Source organism: Polypterus senegalus, chromosome 13 (genome assembly GCF_016835505.1).
Source record: "Polypterus senegalus isolate Bchr_013 chromosome 13, ASM1683550v1, whole genome shotgun sequence".
Taxonomy (NCBI): Eukaryota; Metazoa; Chordata; class Cladistia; order Polypteriformes; family Polypteridae; genus Polypterus; species Polypterus senegalus.
This window is the reverse complement of record NC_053166.1, coordinates 66274397-66287446: the sequence shown is the minus strand read 5'-3', so window position 1 is coordinate 66287446 and position 13050 is coordinate 66274397. Positions and strand designations below refer to the sequence as shown.

At 36.8% G+C, this 13050-nt stretch overlaps 1 protein-coding gene across 1 annotated transcript; it reads left to right on the top strand.

The window, feature by feature from the left end:
- The first annotated feature begins 2819 nt into the window (after window positions 1-2819).
- Window positions 2820-11865, top strand: mtnr1al (melatonin receptor type 1A like). Its single transcript, XM_039776343.1, has 2 exons — window positions 2820-3006; window positions 10957-11865. The coding sequence occupies exons 1-2, from the start codon at window positions 2820-2822 to the stop codon at window positions 11724-11726; spliced, it is 957 nt and encodes a 318-aa protein (XP_039632277.1). The 3' UTR covers window positions 11727-11865.
- The last annotated feature ends 1185 nt before the right edge of the window (window positions 11866-13050 follow it).

Sequence of the window (13050 nt, the reverse complement as noted above, 5' to 3'; positions counted from 1 at the left end):
AGAAAGAAAAGATTATTTGACAAGCAGTTGGTCTAGGAGGAACCACACAACTCGGTAAAGTGCTACTGCAGAACCATTATTTTTATAAATGTACATACCTTGTTTTTCAGGTCCGTGTAGCCTTTTCCTAAAACTGTGATAATGGTGTTAACATGCTGTTATGAAAGTGAATATTTGTGAATTACGAGGAGTGTGTTAAAGAGGTCTGGATTGCTACTCCAAACTAGAAATTGCGATATTATTATGTGAGCCAGCTTCCTTTTAAATTATGTCCTTGGATAACCCCTTTGTAAGTTTTCATTTAGTCTGGGCAGAAAAAATAAAAACATAAATAATGTTTCTGATTTTGTTCACTTTAAAATGCACACATTTAATATGTATTTGTATTATGAACATGTGTGCATGTTTTTGGCCTGCTAGACAGATTCACTGCATAGGGACTCATCCTCTGACATGAAAGCTGCTGCCAAGTTTGTGCCCCACATAGCATTCTTTATGACTCATGCATCAGATCCATTGAAATCAAGAATATGTGTGGAGGTGCTACATTCCTTTATGACCCTCATTTTTTCCATGAGTCTCTATGTATTTGCAGCTACTGACAATTAGCCCTATATGCTTCTGATCCACTTATTTTCAGCAGCATTACTCATATTTTATTAGCGAGTTTGCATAATGTGTAAACAACACAAGGACTACCATTTGAACATTTTCTTAAGAGTGGATTTAAATATTAAACTTGCTTTGTACACAGAGTATACTTTTCAATAAGCATGTTTCCTGAAAACCGTCAAAAGTTAATTTTAAGCGGAATAATCTGTATTGTCAAGCAGAACTGTCAGAATGTGGAAACAATTAAACGTCCACCCATTTTAAGTACATAAATGAAATATTTGTTAAATCATATTGGAGGAAAAATGAAAATGAATTAAAAGCTCATGAGGCATGATTCCATTTCAATTAGAGAACATTAAACGCTGCTGTAAATGGCACTAAAAAACTAATAAGGAGGAAAAAGCTACAAAAGAGCAATAGAAGTTGAGTTTTAAGTGGCACTTAATTCGTTCATTCATTCCTGACCCCTGTTAATGCAGTTTTAAGGTCACGGCAGCCACTCCAGTCCCAGGGTGCATCAGCTTCGTCCTTTTCTTGTCGCTGCTTTTGCTACTACAGCTTGTTCGGAGTGGTAAAATTGTATTCATTATACCATTAAATCGAAAACACTGTTACTACATTTTTTTTGACCGATAAAAAAGAGTTTACATTAGTAACTAACGTATAGGAAAAAAGAGTGGTTCAGATGTTAATTGGGTGGCTGGCATAAAACGAAGTAGTTTGTTTTCGTATCCAAGTACACCGTAGGCTACTTTCAGTGTAGTGAACACGGAATACAGTAATCAGATGTAGCTAAGAGCTGCTTGTATTACTACAGTAACTACCTGTGCGAGGCATGCGACCCCAGCAGAGAGCAGCTTTATGGATAAGAAGCGCTGGAGCGCTGTGACGGGAGCTGCAGAAGCGACTCAGCAACAGGAGGCACCACTGTGTATGTACAACCGCTGCACGAAACAAATTAGTCAAGAAGAGAAATCAGTATAGAGCTTTCCATCTGTCTCCGGAGTGCTAACGTGCACGGTTTAATGTGAATGTTAAAGCTAAAAGTTTTAAATAATCAAATTGCATTCCAAAGGTTCAGTTTGCAACTTTGGATAAACCGGGAGAACATCATCGTAAAATATAAGAAAAGAAAATTAATTTTACAATGATTGTGATCCGCGCTCACGTAGATGTTAAGAATAGTTATTCTGCAAATGAATGACACATTCTTCGCAACTTAAACATGAATGACTGTATGAGTAGGTGTATGGAGATTAAGGACAGTAGCCATCAATGGACTTAAAAGATACTGGCAGCACAGGCACTTTTTGTGGGGCCGGCAGGACTCTAATTTGACACTTCATTTTTGCCCTGTCGCCTTGCGGTCAGATGCTGATTTTTTTTTTACAAGCATGAACGTGTTGGCAATAGGATCAACTTCTGTTTAAGCAAAACTCGTAATTTGTCGTATAATACGGCTTAGGTGGAGCGCTGACTACAAACACTTGTGCCATTACAGTTTAGAAGAGAATACGCTTCGTCTAAAATCGTAAAATTGATATTTATTCTAATGAAGAATATTACTGATAGTAATATATATATACATACAGTATATAGATATAAAATAACATATAGTATACTATGTATAAGATTGCCCTGCATTGAGGCAGACAATCATTTCAAATTACATTTTATCCTTAGAGAATAACGTAATTAACATTGTTAATACTCATTTAAACACATGGTTATTATCAAAGATAAAAAAAACTGTCCTGGTGTCCACCTCGATTGCACTTTTGTAGATTACTGTTAAAACTACTGTAAACATACCATAAAAATCTTTCTGTATTTCAAAGCTTCTTTTTTCTGCTGCGTCTTTTTTTGTCACGTGGCATCAGTTTTTGATTGACCGCTGACCGTTTCAGCGCTTGGACAAAACGCTCTGGTCGTGAATGAAAGGGCTGAGACGTCTAGTGGATCTGTCAACACAGTTCCTTGGTACTTCCTCATATTTGCAATGCACTGTTAGCTGAACTCTTAACTTTATTTTACCACGATCATGACTTGTGTTAATATAGCCCGCTATTCACCACATGGGGACCTCTTTGCAGAAGCTTTGTGTCGGTACAGTTACGGAGCATCGCAGCCGCTGCCCTGCCACTTTCCCTCTTGTCTGCTTTCTAGCGCGGCACTTCATATTCCTAGCTGGGAAATGAGCTGAAATGGCAGAGAGAAACCCAGTGTTTGTAAATCTATCATCGGGTAGTGACGGCGGCAACGGGAAGCTCCGGTTTCCATTGGTAGCTACTCTCTTGGCCACTGTGCTCGTTACTACCATCGTGGTGGATATTCTGGGCAATCTTCTTGTAATCATCTCGGTATTCAGGAATAAAAAACTCAGAAAGGCAGGTAAGGATTGTGTCTTGTTTATTCTTTTTCTGGTTTTTTTTTCCCAAATAGCTGTTAAGATCAGTGTGATTTAGAGGTTCAAAATGAATTGGAAGTGCGTTCAAATTAAAAGTTATAGAAATATTATTTCACCTTAAATTATCTGAAGCAGCTATAATGTCCTTCTCATCCGTTCTGAAAATTTTAACTCCATTATTACATTGATACTTGCTAATCAAAGTCAGTCTCATCAATGATCTGATCAGGCCGTGATACTTTAGAGACTCTGTAAGATGGTTTCACAAAACGGGGAGACAGTTTAGTGGAACCTGGCGGGGAAGCAATAACGACTGGTCATCAGCACTTTTCGTGATTCACCATGGTCTTTTCTATTGTTATATTTTCTTTCTTACTTTTTTTTTTTTTTAAATAGATCCATATATTTTTACACATTTGCTTAATAAGAGACAGGATTTCTCTTCTGTTTCAGAAAAAGCTATTTCTGGTTTGTCTTCTTATGGTATTTTACTTCATCCAGATGGCTCTTTCTTCTTTGTACTGGTATTGAAATGCTATAAAACGCAGATGTAAACTTATAAAAGAAAAATCTCAGATAATTTTTTTTCTGCCAGATCTACTCATCTATCCAGTTGTAAACCAAATTCACATCTTCAGGTGACTGAGCCAAACCTGTCATCACTGGGTGCAACTAACCTTGGATTGGGCAACCATCCATCGCAGAGCACACTCACATGGGACTACTTTAGAGGTGCCAGTGCAAAGCCACAGCAAAACTCAAGAAAGAAAACTTGAATAGGCAGGAGGAAAATGTGCAAACTTCACAAACACAGTAAGCAGGCCAGGATTTGAACTTGGACTACTTAAATGGTGATGTAGCACTGCTAAAAACTGCGCCAGTTATTTTGCCAAATGTAAAACAAAATTTACACATCTTTCATTGTTAATATGGGGAATAGTATTATTCATCCATCCATTCAATTTATGAACAATTTATGAATATATCCATGACAGGAGATCCAGAGCCTATCTTGGAAGCATCAGGAACAAAAAATGAAAGGATGCTAGTCCATTGGACTGTATGGCAGTTAACAGAAATTATGCTATTGTGACCATTCACTAGAAGAAGTTGGGGTGATCGAGTCAGAGTGTTTTAGCGAGAGGATTTCTTTCTATGGGCTGTCCAGCTTCAACACTCTCTCTTCAAGTTTGTTGGCTCTGGAATTCTTTAATGGGAATGGTTATTAAGATTTCTACAATTTTTAAAATTCTAACTAATCCTGGCATATTCTACACTATGTTTATATTAAATTCTTATTTTCCGCATGTGTCTCCTAATGAGACTTCACCACTCTAACCTTGGAAGCAAATATTGACCTTACTGGGACTGTAAGATGAATGTTGTTGGATTTATTGCTCATTAAGAAAACATATGCACATCAAACAATGTATTCTCTTACTTGATCAATATCAGTTTAGCATATACTCAATTTTTGTTTTCTATTAGATAGCTGACATAGAATGAAGTAGGGAAATTCATATAATTTGTCAGCTTATTATACTTATTTTATATTTTTGGATTCATGCATGCAACATTTTGGACTTTTACATCATTAAGGGGTTGATTTCTGTCTTGTTCTGCTGTGCTAAAATAGTTTCTCCTATAATGGTTCAGAAAATGGACCACTATTGTGTAAATATTATATTATATTATATCATATCTGCTCAGAAAATGGACCACTATTATTTCAGTATTAAATTTTGAAATCTTATGCATATCTTAAACAAAGCTGGGACAGCCTGAAAGTGCAGTGGTTGGGGCTGATGTCCCACAGCTCCAGGGATTTGGCTTCTTTTCCAGCCCAGTCACTGTCCAAGTGGAGTTTGCTTATTCAGGTCTTCTTCTTTTTCTGAAGTAGTCTTCTTCTCTTCCAAAGACCAAACATATGTGTGGATGGAGACAACATGGACTGATGTCCCATCAAGGATTGGTTCATGCCTTGGGCCTGATGCTGCTGGAATAATCTACAGTTCTTGAAAAAAATTGCTTTACAGAACTAATGAATGGAGGAAACATTGTGAAATTAAGAACTTGTAGACATGCTATACATCCCTCCATTTTCTGAACAATCTATTTAAGGGCTATTGTGGAACTTGTCAAGACACAAAATAGAAACCAGATTTGGTGTCTTCCACAGTGAACACTCAATCATACCAACACACACTGATACCAGCCAGTTTAGATTTGCCAAACAGTCAGACAACAGCTTTTCTTAAGAATGTGGAAGGAAAGCATAAGCAATGATGGAGAATAAGTAATCTACACAACAAAGGCCCCCTAACTGGAAATCAACTAGCTGCAAAAGGTGTGAAGAAAATTCTACCTTTAATGCTACCGCCATCTCTTTGTCATATTATTGATAGTACAGTATAATGTAATATCAAGTCAGTCAGGTCAGGTTGGGCAGCATGCACTGGTACTGCACATTGTCACACCCATCAGATGATGAAACAGCTCGAGATCCTGGTTGGCAACCCCCAGGCAGACACACAGTCCAGTCCCACCCTCCGGAAATTACCCTCTCTCTACCGCAGCCAGATGTTACGTAGGCGTCCCCTTGGCCTGGTCCATCCACTTGGGTTCTCAATGATGAGGATCCTATGAGCCAGCTCACACTCAGGGAATCACACATGGCCGTAGTGCCGTAACTGATGCTTCCTCACAATGCAGGTTATATACCTCATTCTGGACTCACAAAGTCAAACCAGTGGAACCCAAGGATTCTCCGAAGAGACGCAGTATCAAAGGAGCCCAGTCTTCGTCACAGGTCACAGGATAGCGTCCATGTCTCGCAACCATTTAGCAAAACAGGAAGCACCAGGACTAAAGACTTGGACCTTCGTCCTTTTGAATAGATATCAGGAGCGTCACACGCCCCTTTCCAGCGAGCTTATGACCCCCCATCCATCTACTGACTAATGTAATATGCATTTTTAAAATTCAGATGTACAGCTTGTAAATAAACCACTTATGATTTTCTTTATGAGTGTAAATAGAACATTCTAATAACACAGTTGTTTTCCATGTTGTGGTTCTAAGAGTTTGGGAACTTCATTTACAAAATGTGTTCTTGGCTAGACAATTAACTGTCACTTATCCTCTTTCTCCATTGCTCAGTGCAGAATACAGAGAAATGCAGAAAACTCAAAATGTTTTTTTTTTCAAAGGAGACAAAGTGCTGAATTTAAGTGGATGTGGGAAGTAAAGGTTACTTGTCTAAAAACCAGACGTGCAGCCAAAGTATAATTTGGCATTAAACAATTAATTAGCTAATTAACCTTAAAGTTTCTCTTACCTTTTGTAAAATGTTGTGTAGTTTTCTGAACAGCATCAATTTTTATGTTCTATTTAAATGAATTGGTCATTAGTGCTTTGCTGGACAATTAACTCTTGATGTTAGTCATTGTTTCAGGGAGAAGTACAGTATGATAAAAATTCACAAATTATGGTAAAAATGGTTTAACTTCACCAAACTTTTCATGTTTTAGAATTTTAGTTGTACAGAAAGGTTAGAGACAAGCTGTGCACCAGGTTTAGGATATGATATTGCTTATCCCATTACTTTTACGACCTGCATATCTATTCCACTGTTACCATGTTACACACACACACACAGTGTCATTTGGCATTGTTAGTCTGTCTTGTACTACAGCTTGTGTTTGAACTTTGAGAGGAAGGTGGAGTTTTCAGAGGAAGCCTCCAAGATTCCAGGGAGATTAAGACATCTTCAGAGAGTCAGAAATCAAACCAGGAGGAAATCATTGTGAGGCTTATAAAATGGCAGACATTTTCAGAATATAAAAGATAAAAAACTTTCTAGAATGTGTTTGCACTTTTCAGATAAATATTGGAGAGACTTTTGCCTGATCAACCAAGTTGGATGTTTATCGATGGGAAAATAAGATAAAATTACCAATATTTTATAGCAGTATTTTGTATTGTATAATTTTTAGGTTTTTTATGGTAATTGAATGATGTTCATTTATCAATATTTACATTAAAAAGAAGACAAAATTATAAGAGTGGCACAGTGGATAGTGATAGAAGCTCATGTTATGCACTAGACTGGAATTTGAGGAGTTTATGTGTCTTTCCTGTGTTTGCGCCTGGAAATTGTATGGCTTTCCCTTGTGCTTGTAGCTGTCGAAATATTCTCCAGAAACTTGTGCCCCTGAACTGGAATAAATAGGTAAGAAAATTGATGGCTAGATGCAACCTAGTAAAATGTTGGTTCTTCCGAAAATGATTTAGAAGTGCTGTTTTTTCTTTATTGGTTAGGTGACCTCAACCAAAAGCATTGTTGATTACATAATAAACTGAAATCATCCAATAATTGCTGTGGCTGTGCGTAAACTTTACAAAATCTGTATTAAAGTCATAATTTCTAAAAATGGTCTCTAAAATCATTTTTCTTTCAACCACAATTAGAAGTGGACTAAGAAACACCCTAACCTTGTGTACAGTCTAAAACAACTTAAAGCACAGCAGTGGGATTTTTCATAATTAAAAAAATGGCAGAGGCCATTTTTTTTTTCATTTAAGAAATGTCTATGCAAATTAAATTTTTGTGGTCCCTTCATAAGGTAGAGCTGATAGGAAAAGATCTCTTGTGCTTTTAATAAGCCTGCTGAACTCATTAGTAATACAATTCAAAACCTCTGCCTGCGGTAGTGATTTTCTTTTTCCAGGTCAAAAATGAACTCATTTCAAAGCAAGGGGATTTTGAGAAGCTGCAATTGAAACATATTGTTTGTTTTGCTTGATGTATTAATTATGAATTAGAATGTTGTAAAGTCTTGTTCTGCATATGGCTCACCACCTAGAAATAACTGTCCTGTAATTGTTTTCTTGTATCTGCCAGTTTATACTTTCCTCTTTGGATGAAATTATTTTCCACTAGGGGATGATTTCACCTGTGACTGTAATTGGCGCCTGAAAAAAATTTGAGTTGAATTGCTTTTATAAGGGCATGGGAATACATGTCTGTTAACTGAGATTACTGAATAGAAAATTAAAAAATAAAAAGAAAACAACCAATTAAATAATAATAATTTCTTGGCACTGTCAAGCATAAATGAGAAAAAGGAGGATAGTACTAGATTAGTGTAACATCCATGTGAGAGAGGCATTATTGGGCAATATACACAAAGTGATAGTGAAGGAGGACAAAAAAAAAAAAAACAATCACAGACATGACATGCTGAGCTGGTTAGCTAGGTTCCTAAAAAGTTTTTAGCCCAAGTACAGCTTAAAAATAAAGAATTTGTCCAAAAAAATAGGCCAATGCCTGAGGTAGACAAAATGATACACCAGAAAATGGGAGGGGGGTAGATTGGTAAAGAACAAATAAAGGTGTAAATAGTGTGAGAAGAGGTGTCAGATTGATGACAAGCATGGTAAAAATTCATTGGAAGGGATTGAAAAATAGTCCAAATTACTGCATTGTTTTCAAAAAAGCAGCCCAAAAAAAGCAACCCATGAAACTACGGACCTAGTAACACTGCTGCTAAAACTAGAGTCATTGTGGAGAATAGACTACTCTGAGAGCATAAGGCACAAGGAGGAATCCAGCTCTATACAAGGTGCCAGTCCATCACATATACACCTACACATGTGCTCAGCCAATATAGAATCATCAGTTAAGCTAACTCATAGGTCTTTGAGGACATTGAACAATTGTATGCAGGATCAGACCAAGAATGCCGGATCTGCAACTTTGTGCTTCATTCCCCTTCCATAAATTTAGAGAAAAGTTGTGTTTTATGTATGAGATGTAGTTTTCCTAATCTAAATTACAGAAATGAAATGGGGCGTCCTTTGACTCAAAATAAAATAATGTGTAATGCATTGTAATGAAATATTTCCTCCCTGTGAGTTTAAGTAAAACAATGATGCCAACACTGAATGAATTACTAGTTTTATGAACTGTTATGAATTTATGAATTATTGGATTGTATTTCTTTAAAGCACTGCTGAATATAATACAAAGTAGTTAAATCTATAAACTGCAAGAATGTTATATTCTAAAAAAAAGGAAAGTAGTTTAATATACTGTATGTATATATATTAGTCCATAATTAAAATGCACTGGCACTACCTGTTTCTGTAAAACAGGTAACATATTGTTACATTGCTGTCATTACCAATCTCTAAACTTGTAGATTCTGCAAATTGTTTCTTTCCTGTTCGTGCCAGATGTTCTTAAATCTTGGCAGTGGAAATCATTTTCATTTTATGTATTGTACTGTATACTGTGTAAGACTTTTCACAATAACAGGTATCACTGATTTCTTTACAAAGTGACAAAAAGGGTAGTAATGAGAAATATGAGTCATTGTAACACACCGATAAACTTAAGAAATTGAATTATTAGGCAGTATAGATAGTTAAACCACAAACAATGTTGGTCCATCCATCCATCCATTATTCTTTGGACCTGCTTTAGCCATGGCAGAGTCCATCACAACAGCTGTGGTTATAAGGCAGGAACTACTAGCTCTGAACAGAAGGGTAGTCCATGATGTTCAGATGTTCACACTTTATTATTCTAACATGCTTGACTCTGGAATATCACATGAACCCAGCATATGCAGGCTTGAAAAGAAGAACATGCACATAATAACTAAGACTTTATAACCAACACCCTCAGAACCCCACCTCATCAAACCCAACCCCACATCCACCTACCCTCTCCTCCTTATTTGCTATATGTTGCCTTGGACTGATGCAAGTCTAATCATTTTCCTCTGATCATGAATCCTGGTAGAAGTTGAAAGCTTAGAAGTAAGAAAGTATTTTAAGATATGTGATTCATTTTCTCCCTTTACGGATTTCCAGCTATATTACCAGAAAAAACAACTTGTAAAAATTAATGGTAAGCAATCACCTTATTTCTTTATGACATTTAAAAAATGAAAGATAAGATTGCCCAGTCATGAAGCACACTATTTCTGCCAAACCTACACAAACTTGGATTCCAGCACACGCTTAATGATAGACCCAACATTCTTTCCGAATAATCGGACCAATACAAGACCCTGTCCATCCACATCCATTTTCATATCACTTCAACACACAGTTTTCATAAATTTCAAAGACTGTTCAAACGCATCGTTTGCAATTTACTGCTATCCACTGGAAACTGCACAAAGCTGAAAATTTGAAGACTTGAAGAGATAACTTTTGAAAATGCTGCCCCTACCCTCTGGAATTCACCTCTCAAATATGTTGTCATAGCCCTTCCTATAACTTAAAGCACCATTACAAAAATATTTGAAACAGATTTACTTATACTTAATAGAATTTGTACATCCATTTCTGTTTGTTTTCTAAACATGCTTACCCTGAAAACAGGTTTGTTTAATCTCAATTTGACGTTTCACACAATAAATTTATATTTTTATTATTATAAAGTAGCCCTACCCATGTAATGCCTTGTATATATTTATCTACTTATTTACTGTATGTATGTATTTATTTATTTAGAAAGCTTCTGTAAAAAGTAAAATTTTCCTCTGGGGAAAAATAAAGATCTATCTATCTATCTATCTATCTATCTATCTATAATTTTGTGTTAAAGTAAAATGGAATTAGTAAATAATGGTATGAAATATGGTGATACTGTTAAGGTAAGATCCAGTGTTTTGATTGGCACAGAGTCAAAAATCATTTTGGAAATTAACTGATTTCGTTGCTTAACTTGATGCTTAACTTAGATACTACTGGGGATTCCTTATGGCCCTTGTTAATGAACAATTTTAATCTGCAAACTTAATTTACAATATTTAATATTTTTACTCGTAACATGGAGATACTTGCACTTTGATGCAGCTTCTTTTTTTGTCCTTATCTGACCATCTAACTCTATATTCTGTTTTTTTCTCACAAAACAGGAAACGCCTTTGTGGTCAGTTTGGCTATTGCAGACCTGGTGGTGGCCATTTATCCATACCCTCTAGCTGTGACTGCAATAATTCATGATGGTTGGGACTTGAGTTACATCCATTGTCAAATCAGTGGCTTCCTGATGGGTCTGAGCGTCATTGCCTCAATCTTTAACATAACAGGCATTGCAATTAACCGTTACTGCTACATCTGCCACAGTGTAAAGTATGACAAACTCTTCTCCAACAAGAATACAGTCTGCTATGTTGTCCTGGTCTGGGTCCTTACCGTTCTGGCAATTGTACCTAACTTCTTTGTGGAGTCCTTACAGTATGACCCTCGTGTCTACTCCTGTACATTTGCACAATCTGTTAGTTCATTGTACACTATCACTGTGGTGGTAGTCCACTTTATTTTGCCAATCAGCATTGTATCTTACTGCTACCTGCGAATCTGGATCCTTGTAATTCATGTCAGGAAGCGCGTGAAGCCAGAAAACCGTCCCAAAATGAAGCCCCAAGACTTCAGGAACTTTTTGACTATGTTTGTGGTGTTTGTCCTTTTTGCTGTTTGTTGGGCACCGCTGAATCTTATAGGCCTGGCTGTAGCAGTAAATCCGAACCTGGGGATTGCAGTTCCAGAATGGCTTTTCACAGCAAGCTACTTCATGGCCTATTTCAACAGTTGCCTCAATGCTGTGATTTATGGAGTTCTGAATCATAACTTCCGAAAGGAATACAAACAAATCGTGACATCTGTTTTTAAGTTGCCTTTTTGAACAGAAATGTTTTTTGACTTCTTCTGTCAAAATGAAGAAATGGTGTATTTTTTAGTTAATTCAGTTGTTTAATTATCATGCATGTTGTAACAAATATATTCATATATTTTAACAATTTCATTTTTATGTGAGTATATAATTAAAAATGGGGGAAATGTCGAGTGTAGCATTTTTCAATTTGAAAAACCTGATTTGACTTTCCCTACATAAAGCTGTGATCTTAGCAATAAAATATTTCAGGTGAATACTATATTATGCAGAATGTAACTGAAAAAACAACTAACTTAAAAATATTCTTCTTTTTCAAGTATGTTACAGTTGGGGCACAAAAGTGCAGGAAATCAAAAATATTTATATTTGTACAGCAAAATTTGCTATTAAGATTGAAATTTATGCAAGTTTAACTTCAAATGGAGTACTTGTGTTTGAGCTATCAAGTCCAAAGAGTCACATCATGGTGTACGGACAGACATCACTCTGAAAGTTGTCAGATGGTGTTCAGAGTCGTTTTAAACATCTTGTGAAAATTTCAATGAAAATGTTAACTCCATTATTCTATTAGTATTCATATCTCTCTATTATAAAAAAAAAACTTGCGATGAGATGAGACTTTTTCCTGGGGACGAGACGTGATCTTTTGAAGACAGATCTTTTAAAGAAAGACAGAGAGTCAGAGTCACATCATACTTACAACCTTCAGACGCAAGTCCCGTGATACACATGTTGAGCAGGTTGGAGATAATGGAAGTAGGAAAATTCAAAAGAGAGTAAAGATTGCATTAGCGCAAACAATCTGAAAATATTACTTGGGAAAATAGGTGAACAGCAAAAAGAGATTGAATATTCAGGTGCTGTACAGGCTTTTAAATGTTCGCAGTTGTGCACGAAATGCAGATTGCGCACCACGTAGCAGCAGCAAGCCAACAGCTTCTCGAGCAAAGAGGAGGTGAAAAAACACCTGTTACTTGTTTCCCAATGTATCACCATTAAAGAGGGGTTTCAGAGCAGAGGCTGGGTCTCCTTGGGGGGCGCTCAGCCCCCCTCTTCATCACAGCGCCTACTGCTGGTGGGGGGACGGGGAAAAATGTAGGGGAGCGAATTGCAGATCATGTGTGAGGGCAGCAGCAGCATGCCAGCAGCTGCTTGAGCAAAGAGCAGTTAAAAAATGTATTTGTTTCCCATTATATCACCATTTAAGAGGGGTTTCAGAGAGGCAGCTGCTGGCGAGGGGGAAAGGGGTTGGCAAGCGAAGCAGGGGCGAAGCCCCCTAGTATGCTGTGAAAACAAACTAAGCACTCAATCCCACATGAAAACAATTGTGACT

Excerpts from the sequence above, each read along its gene's own strand:
- mtnr1al (XM_039776343.1), top strand. The coding sequence starts at position 2,820 with ATGGCAGAGAGAAACCCAGTGTTTGTAAATCTATCATCGGGTAGTGAC. Across the intron at positions 3,007-10,956 it reads TAAAAAACTCAGAAAGGCAG|GAAACGCCTTTGTGGTCAGT; the intron begins GTAAGGATTGTG and ends CTCACAAAACAG.